Source organism: Felis catus, chromosome B4, assembly GCF_018350175.1.
Source record: "Felis catus isolate Fca126 chromosome B4, F.catus_Fca126_mat1.0, whole genome shotgun sequence".
Classification (NCBI taxonomy): Eukaryota; Metazoa; Chordata; class Mammalia; order Carnivora; family Felidae; genus Felis; species Felis catus.
The window spans coordinates 11,966,041-11,984,247 of NC_058374.1; the positions used below are offsets into that span (position 1 = coordinate 11,966,041).

Consider the following 18,207-nt stretch of genomic DNA (forward strand, 5'->3'; position numbering starts at 1 on the left):
GAGAGAGGGAGACACAGAATCGGAAGCAGGCTCCAGGCTCTGAGCCATCAGCCCAGAGCCTGACGCGGGGCTCGAACTCACGAACCGTGAGATCGTGACCTGAGCTGAAGTCGGACGCTCAACCGACTGAGCCACCCAGGCGCCCCATGAGAGAAAAGATTTATCATGTTTTTTCAGTGCATCCATCCCCAGGTAATGCCATTGGGTAGAACTGGGCAGACTTTTTATTTTTTCTTGCGGTGAAACATAACATGAAATGTATCACATTAGCCATTTTTAAGTGTGAGGTTCAGTGGCATTAAGACAATTCACATTGTTATGTAACCATCACCACCATCCGTCTCCAGACATCTTTTGTCTTCCCGAATAGAAACTTTGTCCCCATTGAACACTGACTCCCCGTTCTCTGCTTCCCCAAATCTGGCAACCTCCGTTCCACTTTCTGGGTATGAATTTGACTAGCCTAGGTACTTTGTGTAAGTGGAATCATATGATACTTGTCCTTTAGATTCTGGCCTATTTCGTTTAGTATAATGTCTTCAGGGTTCATCCATGTTGTAGCAGGTGTCAGAATTCCATTCTTTTTTTGTGGCTGAATAATAGTCCACTGCACGGACAGATCACATTTTGCTTATCCATTCATCCACTGATGCATATCTGGGTCATTTCCACCCTTCGGCTGTTGTGAATAATGTGGCAATGAACATGGGTGTACAAATATCTGAGTCCCTGCTATTGATTCTTTTGGTAGCATGCCCAGAAATGGGATTGCAGACTGCATTTCAGCCTGAGAGAATAGGACCGTCACCTTGGCTTTGTGATTCTACTTGTTAACTGTTGATGGAGATGTCTGGAGTCTTGGGGGCATCCTTGGCCATCAGGGGCCTGCCTTGTCCCCTTTCACAGGTGACTTGTGGTCAAGCCCCAGCTGCTTAGCCTGTGAAGCCCCTTACATATCTATGTCCCACTGTCCTGCCCTCGCTCAGGGTCACAGATAGTCCATCCCTCCTGAAGTCAGGGATGAAGGCAGAGAGCCCTCGATCCACGAGTGCCAGTGCCTCACCTTGACCTCAGTGTCTTGCAGTAGCCCACCAGTACTGGCTCTGATGGAGAACGTAGTTCCCTCCCTCTTCTGTCATGGCCCCAGGGGTCAATTCACACAGAAACCTCACTTCCCACTCTGTTTTCCAGGGAGAGAACTGTCCATGGAATAAGGAGGTGCTTACTCTTCTGAGCGCTTGATAGCTACCCAAGCCGAATCCCTCCTCTGTGTTGGGCATAGTCTGTTACTCTTGGTGCAGATTCTGAAGAGGAGGGAGTGTGGTAGGTGCAGAGTGGGGCAGGGGGCAGCGGGGAAGTCTAACAGGTCTGGCAGTGGTCACTGCTGCTAAAGGGCTTCTCTCCCTTGTGGAAAATGGACCTGGTAAGTTCAACAAACTCAGGAGAGGAACCACTGTGGTGTCATCAGCATCAGGTACCTAAGTGGCAAATAGGGAAACTGAAAACAAATGCATGGACTCCCCAGTAGAAAGTCACCCATCGTGCCAGACTCCTCGTCTTCCCTCACTGATTCTTCTTATCTCTAACATCGTCCTTGTTCCACCTCCTGGAGGATAGCAGAAGGGACCATATACATGATTGTGCATGGTTCCTTCCACCTGAGAACCCTTGTTGTGCGGTGAATCCGTGTCAGTCTGTCCCCGAGACAGAGGTGAGGAGAAGAGACAGCCGGGTTCGGGGGATCCCCTAAAGTTGCCAAGAATTGGTTTCCGTAGGCGGAATCCGTTGGCAGTGACCAAGCGCCGCTGGGAACGTCTGATTCCATTAATCACTCTGTGATCAATCTGTTGTGGGTTTTTTGTGTTTCTATTTCATAATCGTAGTTCTAGTTGATTCTGGAAGGTTTCTGTCGATGCGAGGCATGTGGTGCTGTGAGGGAAAATCCTACTCGATGTGTGGATTTGGGCAGAAGATCTTGGTTCTGACGTTTTTCCTTTGGTTCTTTGGTAGAACCCCCAACCTCTCCCCCTTGGGTTTATAGAATTCTATAGGTATATATTTATCTCAAGTTTATGTTCCAGAAGGAACACTGTCTGAAGACTCACAATTTACTGTGCTAAGTAGAGTGAATTCTTCTCCCCGGAAGGGACTTTAAAACTATATATTTGTATTTCCTTTGGTCTGTGGATGGATGTGTGTCCCTGTCAGATGGGTAAGCAGAGGGAGAGGAAAGTCTGAAATTCTTGCTTAAGCATCTCTTTGATGTTGACTGAAGAACAGACCCTCAGGCTCTGGTATTGGGTTGATATTGGTCCTTCTAGTGGTTTCTTTTGATGTAGGAGCGTTTGTCTCTAATTATAACTGTGTAGAAGCCATGTGTAGTGTCCCTCTGAAGGAAAAAGAGTTGGTCCTTGACAAGTCGAGAGACAGACAGTGACTCAGTGGACAGTGGTTTCTCCATGGCCCGTGTGCACAGGGCCCAAGTTACTGAGGCCTCGAGTGGGTAATGGACGAACCTATTCCTGTTTGAGCCCTTAGGGAAGTTCTGCCCCCCAGCCCGAGTATGGTACCTAGGGTGGGTGACATGGTGGCCACTGAGGTGCTGGCTCTGGGGCTCAATGACCACAGAGCCTCCTCTCCAACCCCGAATGTCCTTTGCTGCTCTGCTTTTGCAGAGTTCGGTTTACATTTTCAGGCAGAAAAGTCTCCCCAACTCCGGGCATCGTGTGTGCTTTTGTTTGTTTGTTTAAAAAAAAATAAGCCGCTTATTGAAAACTTGTGTGTTTTTGCCAATTAATTAACCCCATGTCAATACCACGCGTTGCACCAGCTCATGCTTCAATGATATCCTTACCTGTCTCTAAGAATTAATTAATGTTTGCAGCGTGCTCTGAAATTTTCTTGGGATGGAAGGACCTGTGAGGAAGCTAGAAATTTTGGCACTACTTTGTCATTTACTTGGGTGTGGGGGCTGGCAAGGGGATGGGCATGCTCTTTCTCCACAGGAGCCATTCCGGGAGCGTCCCTGTTCACTCAAAGGCCACTGCTGCAGTGTTCTGTGGGGTGGCAGGTGGCACCGGGCGGTGGCCAAACCCACGTGGACATCCACATGTCCCATTGCACCAAGGTACTTATTTGCATCAAGAAGTCCAGTAGGGAGCTATGCACGCTAAAAAAAGTAACAGTAATGCGGACGATTGTTGTTATTATTCCTTAGACCTTGGTAGTGGGATCGGAGGAGCCGCAACTCCTGCGTCTAAGCCGCTTCCTTTTCTCCCTCTTTGTTCACAGCGGGGCGTTTTCTGAAGTGGTCTTAGCCGAAGAGAAGGCGAGTGGCAGGCTCTTTGCGGTGAAGTGCATCCCGAAGAAGGCGCTGAAAGGCAAGGAGAGCAGCATAGAGAACGAGATAGCAGTTCTGAGAAAGTAAGTGACCGGGTGGGGGCCCTGCCTCCTTCTCCAGCCACCTTTGGATTGTCGGGTCCCAATCCAGGGGAAGGAGCTGCAGCCAGGAGCTAGTTGCTCAGCGGCGGTCAAAGAGGGTGATCCGAGCGCTGGAGGGGGTGGGCTGTGTTAAGGATGACTGATGTTCTTACGTTGCATTCAGAGCATTTTGCATATGCAGTAAAATCCTGATTTGCGAGTATAATTTGTTCCAGAAAGATGCTTGCAACCCAAAGCCCTTGTATACCAAAGTGAATTTCAAGAACCATTGGCTCAGTCGTGATCATGTGACGTTCAGCGTCACATACGACTCATATTGCAAGACATTGCTTGTTTATCAAGTTAAAATTTATTAGAAATGTTTGCTCGTCTTGCGGAACACTCACAGAACAAGCTACTCACAATCCAAGGCATTTCAATTAAGTATTTTATATATATATATATATATATATATAATCTCACAGCTTTTGTGGCAGTCATTGGAGCTACTCTTTCCAAAGAACAGCAGTCAGGTGGACTTGGTTTTGAACACACCCTAGCTGGGCGACCGTGGGCTGGTCCCTGAACTCTGAGCCCTTCTCCATGAACTGGAATTAATGATCTCTCCCTCACAGGGGTCCTCGGGAGTAGGTGAGATGGTGCCTAACAAGTGTTTATAAAGTGCTTTCAACAGCACCTGCTATGTTGTGAGTGCTTAGCACAGGGTAGCCACCTGCTGCTTGTATTGTTATCATTTCTTTTCTTTTACAAGAAGGAGATGGAGCTCAGAGTAGAGTCACTTGTCCCACACCTTGTGGCTCCTCTGTGGCAGAGCCTGGAGAGCCAACTCCATTCACCAGGGTTATTCCACGCTCTTTAATGGGTCTTCTGCTTCCTGCCACACACACACGGTGCATGGCCCCCAGCCCATCCCACAGAGTGCACTGCTCAAGTGCTTCACCTCTTCATTGGGTTTTATTTTTGCTCCTATGTGTAATAGAACCAAAATCTTGCCTCTAGCATAGTAGCATACACAAAGCCAAAACACTGTGGCTGGATCCACCCAGATGCCTGTGTCTTGCTGCCCAGCCAGCTGCTCACATCACTGTGATCATGCTGCTGCCCCGAGTCTCACAGGTTTGGGGGAACAAACCCCTATATGGTACCTGCTTTTGCATGTTTGGAGTGTATCTGAGCATTACGCTATGAAGTTTTTAAGAGCTTCTATTAATGAAGGATGTTGGAAATATCCTTGAAATTTTTGGGGTTTGGAATCCACACACAGCAAGAATTCATGTACAGATAAGCAAAGGGGAACGGGAACACGCCTTATAGGGCGTCAAAACAATATCTTACATACTCACATTCTTCCAGTGTAACCCACCTCTCCCACTTGTCTCCCTGGGACCAGTAGTGTCTGTTGAATGATGCTGTGTTGCCATCAGTGTGAACCCAGGGCCACCAAAGTGGTCAGGATGGTCTGTCCTGTTCCGCAGCCTGGGTGATATGTGTTCCAGAACAAATAGGTCTCGACAGCTTTTCAGTGTAAGGGTTTTTGCTTATTTGTTTGGTTGTTTGGTTGGTTTCTAGGTTCTCTGGATTGTCTATTAGGGACCCAAAGAGTTTCAGATTGTCCTGTGGAGGATTGCATGAAACGAGTCTATGGAAGAGAATTTGGGAAAACAAATTACTCTAAGTACATTAGCATCGAGCAGGAAAGCACTATGTTAATGAAACATTTATTTAAATTGCTTATCTTCCAATATGAAATCAGCACTTGGGGGAGAGGGTATTTGCAGCCACGTCGCGAATATATGACATGTTAGGTAGAATTCTGGGTGGGCCCAGAGCCTTCCAGAGCCTCCACCGGGGCCCAGGGGCTGCCACTGCTGAATTGAGAATGGCACCTTTATTTTCAGGTAACTCCCTCATAGGCTTAGAAGCCACACAACCAGGGAAGTCAGTTTTTATTCTCAGGGTTATTCTGCATCTACACGGGCAAGGGACCCACAGATACAGACATCACGAGCCAGTCTTGGTTTACACCACGATCATTCTACTTTAATTAATGTCTCAACCCTGAGTCTGAGTCAGTAATCACTTCTAGGGAGAGGGCATTGAGAAGCAGGGAGGGCAGGGACTTGGAGGGATTCGTTTCGATCGTTTCTCACTCCCAGCTGTTGGGGGGCCTTGAAGTGTGATTCTTCTTTGAAGAACAAAGAACAGAGAAATGATTCCTCAGGGGATAAGAAGGTTCTGTATCTCCTGTACTGATGTAGTTTTGGTCTTCTGCAGATGATTTGCAAGTGAAATAAGAGGCAGTTCCATATCAGAAGCAGCCAGACTGAAAGTACGCGAGTGGTCAGGAAAATAGTTCTGGAGCCGTTAGAATGTGATCGTTGAAACATGCACACATTTAACCAATATTTATTAAAGTCCTACGCACCAGGTGGCACTGCTAGGCACCGAGGCTGAAGAGATAAGAGATAGTTTCTGCCTTCCTTGTGTTCCTGAGTAAGTGTGATCATGTTGTAGATACCGTGAGAGAAGACTGGCCAGAGGCTTAAGGCTAGGGCTGTCTGGTGCTTCCTTCGGGGTGGGGTGTGAGCAGACGTTTCTTGGAGGAGGTGGGTTCACACAATGAGTATATTCTGGGGTGGTGCAGAGAGGCAGAGGGATATTCTGACCAGGAGGAGCCACCCCATCAGACGGGAGGCAGGCTAGTGTGCTGGGAACGGCACGTAGCTCATCTGACCAGGGCAGAGGGTTCAAAGTGAGGCATGGGGACATGGGGTTGGAGAGGTTGGACTGTAGGGGATCACATTCCCTGCTTTGGACTTGGAACATCATTCCATAGTCAATGGAATAGCCACTGAAGGGTTTTAATGCAGGAACAATGTGATCAGGATTGTTTCATTAAGATAATTGTGGTGGAACATTGGATAGATTGGACACGGGGGGGCCTCAATGCACCGGGGCAGTGTCGTCAGAGGAGTCTGGGAAGCAACACATTGAAACAGGAGCTGTGAGACAGGATGGAAGAGACAGAGATGCGGGTGTGCACAGAATGGAATCTCCAGGACATAGGGATTTGGAAGACGTGGAGAGAGGGTTGAGAGGAGATAGGGTTGTAGGATAACTACCACGTTTCTGATTGGATAGCTGGGGTGGATAGCAGCTCCTTAACTGAGATCAGAAATGCAAGCAGGTTGCCTGGGTAGCTTATTGAGTTAAGCATCGGACTTCAGCTCGGATCATGATCTCACGGCTGGTGGGTTTGAGTCCCATGTCAGGCTCTGTGCTGACAGCTGGGAACCTGGAGCCTGCTTCGGATTCTGTGTCTCCCTCTCTCTCTGCCCCTCCCCTGCTTGCACTCTGTCTCTCTTTCAAAAACAAAATAAACATTAAAAAAAATTTTTTTTTAAAAGAAAGAAATGCAAGCACTGGAGGGCAGGTGGTGAGTTCTGATTTAGACTCACTGAGTTTGAGGGTCTTGGGATGGCCAGTTGACCAGCCAGTCTGGAACATGGTTGTATCTGGGCTTGGTGGATGTTAAACTTTTCTGAAATGACGTAGAACAAAAAATCTTTTGGTACTTTCTACAGCTATATCACTGTAGATGGGGTCCCAAGGAGACCTACTTTATGCCCGCTTCTGCTCTGTACCCTAGTCATTTGTGTGTTTCTGTGCCATTTTTGATCTAAGCAGGCCCATCTGAGAGATGGCTTGTGCTCTTATGGGCTGTGAGCTTATGCAGGGTGAGAGATTTATATATTTCATTGAATCAAAGTAATGTAGCTAATTTATCCTTAAGGATGTCTTTATACTTGCTCTGAAAGTGGTTCTAAAATGAATTTTCTACTTGATAAATAGATATTAAAACAGGCTCAAAAGGAATAAAAAATGACTAACATCACAGTAGACAGTTGCTGTGTAGCAGAGAACTCCTGGTCGCATCTGGCATTTAAGAGGCAGGGTCTCTATGATCCTGCATGAATTTCTCCAGCAGAATGGTTGGTTTTATAGTCTCAGGAATGGAGTGTTTTATGCCTTATGGAATACCACGTTCTTAATGTTCCATCCCCTGATTGGATTATAGAGCTTATAGTTTTTATGGTGTTATTTACTTTGAGGGCAAACATTACCCAAATCGAATTTCAAGAACCCCCTGTGCATTTTTGGAGAGGCAGAAAGGCATATATAGGAGTGTGCATTTAAATGCAAGATGAGGAGAGAAGGAGAAACATGAAGCTGGAAAATGGAGACAAGAGAAGCAAAACAAATGTATCTAGAAGATCCCTTTCCTAATAGCTGGGGGAACCGAGGCTCAACCTGGTTTAGAGGCACCGTGTGAATGAGGCGTGGCACCAGAGTTCACCGTGCTGTTCCCAAGGGTACTCTGCAGCTTGCTGAGGGGAGGGATCTGGGGAGGACCTGCTTTGAAATTGGATATTCTCCATCTGGGTGCATTGGAGAGTCCTAGCTGAGCGTCTCCATTGTTTTCTCCCTAAATCAGTGATCTTCTACCCTGGGTGCAGGTTAAAATCACCTGGGATGCTTTTCCGAACATCCTGATGCCCAGGCCCCATCCTAGACCGAGTGTGTTGGAGGTTATGGTGGGGTACCTCCCCTGCTCCCACCTCATGATTCAAACACACCAACTTCTCTGTGTTGAGAGGAGCTGTTTAGGGTCCTTGCCTCCTAGTCTCCCCGCCCAGGGGATGGGAACACCCTTCTGTGTTCAGGAGTGTGGAAAGATGTGCACGCACAAACCTCCCAGGCAGTTTCCTTGAGGCGAGAGGTTTCACTTTAGGACGGCACTCAACTGTGGTCCCTTTCAAAGAGCCGGGTTTCATTGTAAGCCAGGGGAATTGACATGAGCCTGCCATCCCATTAGTGGGGAGCCCAGCTATTGGCCACTGGCTGGGTGCAAGAGGCGAGCCTGGCTCTTTCAGGGTGGCAGAAGGAAGAGGGACAGTTACTGGCCATTCCTGGCCTGAAGAGGCTGGCGTAGGAGTTGGTCAGGTCAGCACAACTCAGCAACAGGTGTGTATGGGAAGGGGATGGGGGCTGCTAAAGGTGGCAGATGCCAAAACCTAGGAGCCCCTGTGGCCAAGGTCAGGGTGGATTGCCAGAAGCATGGCGGGGCTGGGCCTTCTGGAGAGAGAGTGAGTCAACACTTAACCGGCCACAGCAGGGCTCCAGAGGCTTGGATGCTCCTTGCCGTAGCTTGATTCTCTGGTTTTCTTAGACCAGACCCACTTCTCTTGGTGCAGACTAACTTGAAGGGAGGCGGCTTGAACACCAAAAGGTGAGGACAGCTGGTTTTGTATTAAGTAATAGCCTTCAGAGAAAGGCTTCCCCGTAGATTAACTCATTTAAATCTGGCTGGCTTCTGTTCCTGTGGCTTTGTTCTCATGGCCGGCTGGCCCTGTTCACTGTTTAAATCATTGCCAAGCGCCAGTTTATTGTGTGTGTTAGGGAAACATACGCTTCAATAGAAATTCATTGATTCAGGGTGAACAAAACCACTTTTCCAATGACTGAAAATGGCTAAGCTGGTAAAGCTTGAGTTTCTTGGGCACCAGCACAGCTTTTTAAGGGTCTATCTGACCTGTCTAGAAGGTGGTATTCTAATACAGGGAGACCTTTCTTTGGGAAGGTAGTTTTGGAATTAAGGACACTGGCAGGAAGTATGAAAAGTCATGGCGAAAGGCCATGTGATAACAAATAGGGGGGTTTATCGTTTTTGATTCTAGAACCCTGACTACCCTAGAAAACCCTTACTGAAAGTTCCTGAATTTTGGACAAAAAAAAAAAAAAAAAAGTCATTCACTTAAAACAGAGGTTGAGGGATGCGGGTCCCTTATTTGGTCATTGTGTGATTAAGGTCTCAATCTTGCCGAGCTTGGAGCACGCATGTGTGGGTGTGTCTGTCCAGTGACCCCAGGCCTCCTGGAATGTGGACACAGCCCATCCCGGACCTGTTGAAACCCGACTCTGGGGAAGCATCGAATGACAAGGAAGAGCTGACACTCTTCCCTATGGCCCTACTGGAGACCTGACCTCGATCTTGCCTGATTTGGTGTGCTTCCTCCCTTTTTTTCCTCTATACCTACGCTTCTCTAGTTCTGGGGGCCCTGTGGGTCTGACTCCTGAGTGAGGACTCTTTCTCTGCCGGGTAGACAGTCAGCTCAGCTTTGTGTGGACCACCGTTTGTACCACAGTTGATACCCACTGTTTATTTCGTCTTCACGTTTTGTGTGTATGTGAGAAATGAAAAATGGTCTGAAGCCAATACAGTTTTATAGCCAGAGAGGCTACGTTCGATGCTTTCTAGTGGCTTCACGTGGTACCCTGTCCACATAATCCAAGAACATTTTTTATTTGATTTGTGATCCAGAATCAGCAGATTTTTAAATTATTGTCAATTATATTTATTATCATCAGTGTGTTTTATTTTATTATCAATTCCTTGGGCATTGCTTGCAGACCTCCAAGAATGCAAGGAAAATAGAATTGGTGGTATCCCTTACTGCAAAACAGGGATGCTCAGACTGGCCTGAGCAGGCATGTTGGTTCATCCATGCAGTGACCATGAACCTCTGGGACCTCTCCAGCCTACGGTTTCTGCTTCCCAAATACTGCCTTAAGTGCGGCTTTCCTGGATTGGCCAGTCTCCCTTCCATCAGTCCCTGCTCCCACAGCACTAGAAATAAGAGAAATAAGAGTTTATTTTATTTTATTTTTTAATTTTTAAAATTGTTTATTTATTTTTGAAAGAAAGAGAGAGAGGGAGACACAGAATCCGAAGCAGGCTCCAGGCTCTGAGCTGTCAGCACAGAGCCCGATGCGGAACTCGAACTCATAAACCGCGAGATCATGATCTGAGCTGAATTCGGATGCCCAACCGACTCAGCCACCCAGGCTGTCTGTGAAATAAGAGTTTAAATGCATGTCTGATGTTGATTCCACAAAGCCACCTGCATGATGGACTCCAAACACTTGTGAACAGGCGTCCCACTTTGTGATCTTTCCGTCTAGTGTGCACCTCCCTGCCCCCCCCCCACACCCCGTGTTGTAGTTTAGATCTCCCCAAAAGGAACAGATGATTCCTGAACAGACGATTCAAGCCTCTGCCTCTCCCCACCTCTCCTACCTGCGTCAGCGGGCCATGCCTCAGTTGAGATGCCCTTCCTTGAAGATCCTCCCATGATTGTCCTTGCCTGGGTAGCCCTGCCCTCTGAGACCCCATGGCACAGCATTTACCTCTGTCCCTCCTGCTTCTGCCTGTGATGTCTGCTTTCTGAACCCAGCCCTGAACTGAAGAGGTGATGGTGAAGGTGGAGGCCAGGGTTAGGTGGGGGACTCCAGGGATAAGAAGGAGGTTAGAAGCATGAACTTGGGTACTGAGTAAGGGAAGAGGGACCAGGGTAAGGAAGGAATCTGTTCTGATTTACAGCCCTCTCTGGCCTTGTGACCCAGAGGATGGCAGGTGTATCAGCCCATGCGGGCATTCTAGAAGAGGAGGGGAACGTGATTCTCCGATGGCCACGGAGCACATTTAAATCCAGTCTGGCTGTTGTACCCACCTTTTCTACTGTGTATGTGACAATGCAGGTATTTAGAGCCATTGAAGAAACAACATGTTTCATCACACGTTTAGAGGCAGTGTCCCTTATTTGCAGGCTTGTTTCCATCCTATCTAGAGTGCTACCTCCCTGCTCCCTGCCACCTAACCCCGTGGCTGGGGAGTGAGCCTCGTGTGGGCTGGTTGCTGGTCAAAGTTCCTCTGACAATACATCTTGGCAAATGCTTTCCTCCTTCTTCTGTGAACTTACTTAGCTCACGATTGATACAGATTTCACTTAAATGATTCCGACAGAAGTGTGTATATATTTTGTAACCTAATGCTTTAAAAAAGCCAGAATAGCTTGTTTAGAGGATCACACAGTAGGAAAAATGAAGTTCAGAAGTCCCGAGATAGACTAAGATGGCAAATCCAGACAAATAAATAAATATACATCAAAGGTCTATTGTTGTTGTTTTTTTTTTTCTGTTAAACTTTGATGTTGTGACAGTTCTGTTCTCTGCATGGTTTGGACATTATATGGTCAGAAAAATTATTTTAGTGAGGTTTTATTTATGATTGATCATTTAGTTTAAACTATGTGTCATTTGGAGAATCAATTTTACATATTTGAAGTCCAAGGTTATCATTGAGGTGGTTTAAACAGTCACTATTTTATTTCATTTTAGTTTTTTTAATGTTTATTTATTTTTGAGAGAGAGAGAGAGAGAGAGAGAAGGGTAGAGACAGAGAATCCTAAGCAGGCTCTGTGCTGTCAGCACAGAGCCCCACACAGGGCTCGGACCCACAGACTGTGAGATGACCTGAGCCAAAATCAAGAGTTGGATCCTCAACAGACTGAGCCACCCATGTGCCCCTAAACAGGCACTATTTTAAAGCTGTATGACGGACCATCTTTTTTCAAAGTCAGTTTAAAATTGAGGCCAGAGTCTTAGGTGACTGTCTGAAGTTTTCAAGAAGTATGTAACAAAAGAAATCATTTCTAAAATAGTAGTTGCATGGAATTTGATAAATGGGGTTCAGTATCCAATTTTTAGCCATTTGCATTTTTTTAATAAATATTTTTAAAATAGTGTTGACTGTATGATTCAGACATGTGGTAGGTATCACTGGGGACTCCAAACACACACAAGCGTATTTGTGAACAAGTACTGTGTTGTGATAGATCTTGTGTCAGAGCTGATGTGTTGGATACACGCATGTATACATGTGCCTGTGTGCATATATTCATGTACGTCTGTGTGGATATGTATATAGACATATGCACATGTTCACACATGTACATATACACATATACACACATTTAAAAAATTTTTTTATAATGTTTATTTTTTGAGATAGAGACAGAGTATGAGCAGGAGAGGGGTAGAGAAGGAGGGAAACACAGAATCGGAAGCAGGCTCCAGGCTCTGAGCTGTCAGCACAGAGCCTGACGCGGGGCTCAAACTCGTAAACTGAGATCGTGACCTGAACCACAGTTGGGAGCTTAACCAGCTGAGCCATCCAGGTGCCCCGATACACACACATTTTAAATACATTTCGGTATTTTTATATGTTTCTACTGCAGAGCAGAACATTCTTCTTGCTGAATTTGGTAAATATACCCTCAAGACTGTTAAAACTCTGAGTGTAGGTACCTAAGTAAGATAATAATACATAAAAGCCTTCTGGAGCTTTGAAATGTTCACGTGTTAGGGATGATGCAATGTTAGGCATGACTACCCCCATTCTACTTTAGTAAGAGCTCAGAATATCTCTGTGGGAGAGGTGAGAGCAGAAACTGTTGTATCATTTCATGGAAGGAGAACCTGAGGTATAGAGTATAATTTGAGTGCGTGATGGAGCTGGGGGCACAGCAGAGAGCTTTTCATTAGTGGGGCTGCCTTCCATGTTTTAGGGTGCCCAGCCCTCCCTTCTGTTAGGAAACCACCATGGGAACTTTGGATGCTCTAGAAACAACAGGTAGGAGTCTGAGTGCTTGTAGTAAGAAGTAAATATCTATAGATTTCAATAGATGATTGACGTCAACATGTGTCAGTAGATTAATTGAAATAGATGTGAATTAATTCAAGTAAGATATTGATGGGGCCCCTGGGTGGCTCAGTCGGTTAAGGATCCGACTCTTGCTTTTGGCTCAGGTTGTGATCTTGTGGTTTGTGAGATTGAGCCCAGTGTCAGGCTCTGCACTGATAGCGTGGAGCCTGCTTGGGATCCTCTCCCTCCCTCCCTCCCTCTCTCTCTCTCGCTCTCTCTCTCTCTCTCTCTCTCTCAACATAAATGAACATTAAAAAAAATTGATAACTCAAAAATCAGAATCCAGCTCTTGTCTCAACGTAGGTCACTGAAGTCTAGAGCAATTTATACCTATCCTTTGAGATTTTAAATATAGTTATTCTCAGTTTGCCATAATTTAGAAACTAGCTGGGACTACTACGAGCACTGTTTTATGTAATCCTATGAAGTAGATGTTATCCACATCTTACAGATGAGGAACTGGGACTTCCTATGAAATTTCCAGAGGCCATGTAAGTAATACCAGGCAGAGCTTTCCCATTATGATTTGATCCATCTGGTGTCAGCGTGTTGTCTCTTTAAATCAGGGCTATGTGTGTTTCAGATTCTGTGTCTCCCTCTCTCTCTGACCCTCTCCCGTTCATGCTCTGTCTCTCTCTGTCTCCAAAATAAATAAACGTTAAAAAAAAATTTTAAATCAGGGCTATGTGTTCCTTTTTTTTTTTTTTAATGTTTATTCATTTTTTTGAGAGAGAGACAGAGTGCGAGGGAGGGAGGGGCAGAGAGAGGGAGACACAGAATCTGAAGCAGGCTCCAGGCTCTGAGCTGTCAGCACAGAGCCCGACGTGGGGCTTGAACTCATGAACCACAACATCATGACCTAAGCTGATGTCAGATGCTTAGCCACATATTCTTGATGTAGGCAACAACCCGCTGCATGTAGGGGGTGCCCATTAATGGTGAAAGAATGAGCCTCTAATTGTCTACTTTCTGCTGTCATTAGAGAGGCAGTATAAAATATTGGTGAAGACCTGGGAATGAGCCTACCTAAGTTTTCACCCAATTAATCACTTAGAAGCTCTGTGACCTTGGGCAGATGATTTCAACTCTGTGCCCCCCTTGTCAGGAAAATGGGGATGACATTAGTACTTGGCTCAGATAGTTGTTGGAGAGATTGAAGAATCAATGTGCATAAGGCACTTAGAAGAGCACCTGGCATGTAGCATGGGCTCTCCAGATACTTGCTGTTGATATGATTATTACGTGTGCAGAGGACATCCTCCTAGATGCTGGGAATAGTGGGAATAGGATGGTGGGAGAAGATGCCTTTCCAGAAGTTACATCACACAAGTTTGCATGCCCTGTAAGGTTGCCCTGTGGGAGCCCAAGGAAACCCTGCTGGCAGAAGGAACAGGGCCAGCAGCACGAGGTGGCCGGATCCCCAGTGTAGTTGCAGAATCACCGAGAATCTGTCAGCTTTGCTGGTTTTCTTGCTGAAAATAACTATGAAAGCCCATGCTCTCCTTGTCTGTCTTCCACTCTGCTTCCGCTAACATTAGTCACCGAGCCTTAGAACTGGAAAAGGAGCTTAGGGATCTTGGTCCAGCTCTCTGACGTTCAGGTGAAAGAGACAGGTCCAGCGAGGTTCGGTGACTGGCCCACGATCACAGAGCTAACATGAGCAGGTGTGGATCCAGAGTGGTGGTTTCTGACCTCCTAATTCAGAGCCCTTTCCACATACCCACCCTGGCTCCCTTGGAGGGCTTCCCTTAGGAGAATGAAAGACATAACTCTTCCTTGTCTTTAAAAGTCCCTTGGTGTGTTCGGTGCCCACTGAGGACTCTGTCCCACTAGCTTGGCCAGGTTCCAGTACAGGATATTGAATCAGGTTTGGAAAATTCCCCCGTGGTTCAATGAGATGTGCTGTTCTTTCTGCTCCCCCCTCTGTGGTGATGCGGGGCTGCTGTGGTTCTTGTGTTCTGACCCACACTGCCTCTGGTACTCTGGAATTCACTAGAAAGAGGCCCAGGGACCAGCCTCAGAGCCTGTGTTTCGGATGAAACACGTGAAGGCTTCACTCCCATTTCAGGTGTGTTTGATGATGTTAGTCCTTTGTGCCCGTTTCTTGTCAAGAAAATGAAGATAGTACCTCTCAGAAGTGCAGTAGGAGGAAGCCAGCTGCAGACTGGGGAATAATTTGGGAAATATGGAATGCTTCTCGGGGGTGCGGTTGTAATCCGGGAAACCTGCTCCGCTCTCCCCATCCAGCCTCAGGACAGGGAGATGTGCTAAACACCTGTGCCCAGCTCCTGTTCCTTCTTTGGCCTGCCCGATCCTTTGCCGTCTCTGTACCTTTCCAGGATATTCTAGAAACAAGGGGAGAGCAGCCTTCTTACATGCTGCCCTGGACATCAGACTGGGTTTGAGGGACGTTGGGTCATCTCACAGAGGCCCAGGGTAGGTGAGGCAGGACAGGGGGAGCCGCTGAGCAGGGTCTCGATTCACAGGTGCTGTTTGTGGGATAAGTCCATCTGTTCAGGAAGCCACAGAACTTTCATTAATGGAACATTTTTATACATCCATACGTAACTTTTTTTAGATCTAAAGGTCTTGCAGACCTTCTTTTAGGTCTTGCAGAAAGAAGTTTTCATTCAAGCACTGGCTATTCTTTTAGTGAGTGTCCAGTCTGGAGAGAAAGGGATAATGCAGTTCTTCCTTCCTAACTTCCTTCCTTCCTTCCTTCCTTCCTTCCTTCCTTCCTTCCTTCCTTCCTTCCTTCCTTCTTTCTTTTTTTTTTTTTTTAATTTTTTTTCAACGTTTATTTATTTTTGGGACAGAGAGAGACAGAGCATGAACGGGGGAGGGGCAGAGAGAGAAGGAGACACAGAATCGGAAACAGGCTCCAGGCTCTGAGCCATCAGCCCAGAGCCTGACGCGGGGCTCGAACTCACGGACCGCGAGATCGTGACCTGGCTGAAGTCGGACGCTTAACCGACTGCGCCACCCAGGTGCCCCATTTCCTTCCTTCCTTCCTTCCTTCCTTCCTTCCTTCCTTCCTTCCTTCCTTCCTTCCTTCCTTCCTTCCTCTTCCTTTCTTTCTTTCTTTCTTTCTTCCTCTCTTTCTTTCCTTCATTTTTTAAAGCCTCAAGATTGTAGAAATAGGTGAGCAAGGGGACGGCACCTTAACCTGACCCTCCAAGAGTAACCATGAATTAGTTGCTCATTGTTACTTATACCACAGTAGAGCTGAAAAAAGAATAAGTTGCTTATTGGTGTAATTTCCTGGGGCATTATGGCCAGCAGTTTTTACTTTGCAGAACATAGTCACTTAGTGAAGTGACACAGTATTTTTTTCTGAAGGCATGGATGCTTTAGCTCATTTAGGTAGTTTGGGGACAATTGTTAGTAAGTTATTATGAAGTCCATTGTTCTTAACATGCTGTCGGTGTGATTTTTCTAAAAAGATAGTATTCCTGCTTAAAAAATAATTTCGAATGAGTGGTTTTTCTTCCTTTACAAATACAATAATGTCAAGCAGTATAGTACAAAGTTCTGAATGGAAATTTTGTTCTGAAGAAACTACTTATGCAAGAAATATGCCTGATATTTCCACAATATTGTTGCCAAGTCAGACGAACAGACGGCAGTGAGGCTTTTCAGAACACGTACTCCGGATCCTATAGTCTCTGAGCTCAGGAGTTCAGTTCGTGTGTGCAGTTTTGTCTCCTTTTACACTACTTATCTGCATCTACTTTTTGAACGAACTAACCCATAATGTCAATATATCATTTAGATTTTTCTTTTCATTGTGTCTCTTTTTGAATAGTGTCCTGTGCTACATTTATTATACAGAGTCTTGTTCTTTTAGAATTTGGTTTCCCAGGATACAGATCTAGTTGAAATTTGTCCTTTCTCCTCAAAAGAAACCTACCTGGGAAAATGAAAAGTGGTACGGTCTTGAAGCCAGTGTGCTAGATGCCTGAGATTGCCTTTTCACTTAAAGAGATGTGGCAGTGACCCTGGGTGGCTGTGGGTTCAAGAGCCGTCAAGTATTTGAAATAACGCAGGTCCCTTTAGCAATTTTTTTTTAGTAGTTCAGACTTTTAGCTAATGTAGATGTGTCTTCTAATTACTCTGAATTGGATAGCTCTCACATCTACTTAAGAAGGCTGCATCCCACTTCCAAGACTGCAGAAATGTTCCTAGCCTTCAATTATTTCCTGCCTGCCTTCATTTACCTCTTTAAGATAGAGTCAAAAGGAATGGCTCCCTCTGTGGTCTCCCCTCCGGCTGAGCTGTTTTCACATCACCTCTTCTTAATGTACTTAATGTACTCTTAAATGTACTTTCTCCTCAGCACCGGGCTGGGCTGGCCTTGGGTGGGGTCTGGTCTTCTGGTGCTTTGCTGGCCAGAGTGTAGTCTGGTGGAAAGCATCAGCACTTCCAGAGAGCTTGTTAGAAATGCAGACTCCCAGGCCCCGCCCCTGCGCCTCTGAATTAGAAGATGCCAGGTAGCCAGACCCTCAAGACGTTTGTTGGCCCCTTTACCCTTGAGACGCTCTGATCTAGGAAACTTCCCTGCAGGAAGCCAGATGATTTAGCTGCCCCTTCTGTGACATCCAGCAGCATCTGGTACTTTTCTCCCTTGAACCACTCACCACAATATAGAGTAATTAACCATTTCCTTTGTCTTTCTTTTCCGCTGCATTGAAAGGTCCATGAGGACAGGGGTGATAACTGAGATCCAAATGTATTTGTAGTACCTGGCAAGGTCCCTGGGACACAGCAGGCCCTTTGCATTGGAGTAAATCAATTTCCCACCAGGAAAGATTGAGAAAGGTGATATGTATTCCCTTCCCTCTAAAAAATTTCTATAAGCTTTATTTCTTTCAGTGAATAGAATCTTCAGGTACTTTGAAAACGTAACTAGTTGTATCTTAACAAAATGTTTGAGAGTGACAAATCTACATTCATTTCAAAGAGAGAAATTGACACTAAAAAGTAACAAAAAATAGTTTCAACATGATACATTAAATCCCCATCAGAACAAGCAGAGAATTCCCCCTTTGGATGTCAGTTCTTCTCCGATGGGACACTTAATACTCTCTTTTATTTATTTATTTATTTATTATTTTTTTTTTTAAATTTTTTTAACATTTATTTATTTTTGAGACAGAGAGAGA

At 45.9% G+C, this 18,207-nt stretch overlaps 1 protein-coding gene across 5 annotated transcripts in view; it reads left to right on the forward strand.

Annotated features, from left to right (window-relative positions):
• The window catches only part of CAMK1D (calcium/calmodulin dependent protein kinase ID), a 509,211-nt gene that overhangs the window by 232,758 nt on the left and 258,246 nt on the right, over window positions 1–18,207 (forward strand). For all 5 annotated transcript variants that reach the window (XM_045060866.1, XM_045060868.1, XM_045060865.1 and 2 more), the window contains exon 2: window positions 3,292–3,423. In XM_045060866.1, the coding sequence (XP_044916801.1) occupies window positions 3,292–3,423 (132 nt within the window). The remainder of the gene's footprint in view (window positions 1–3,291; window positions 3,424–18,207) is intronic.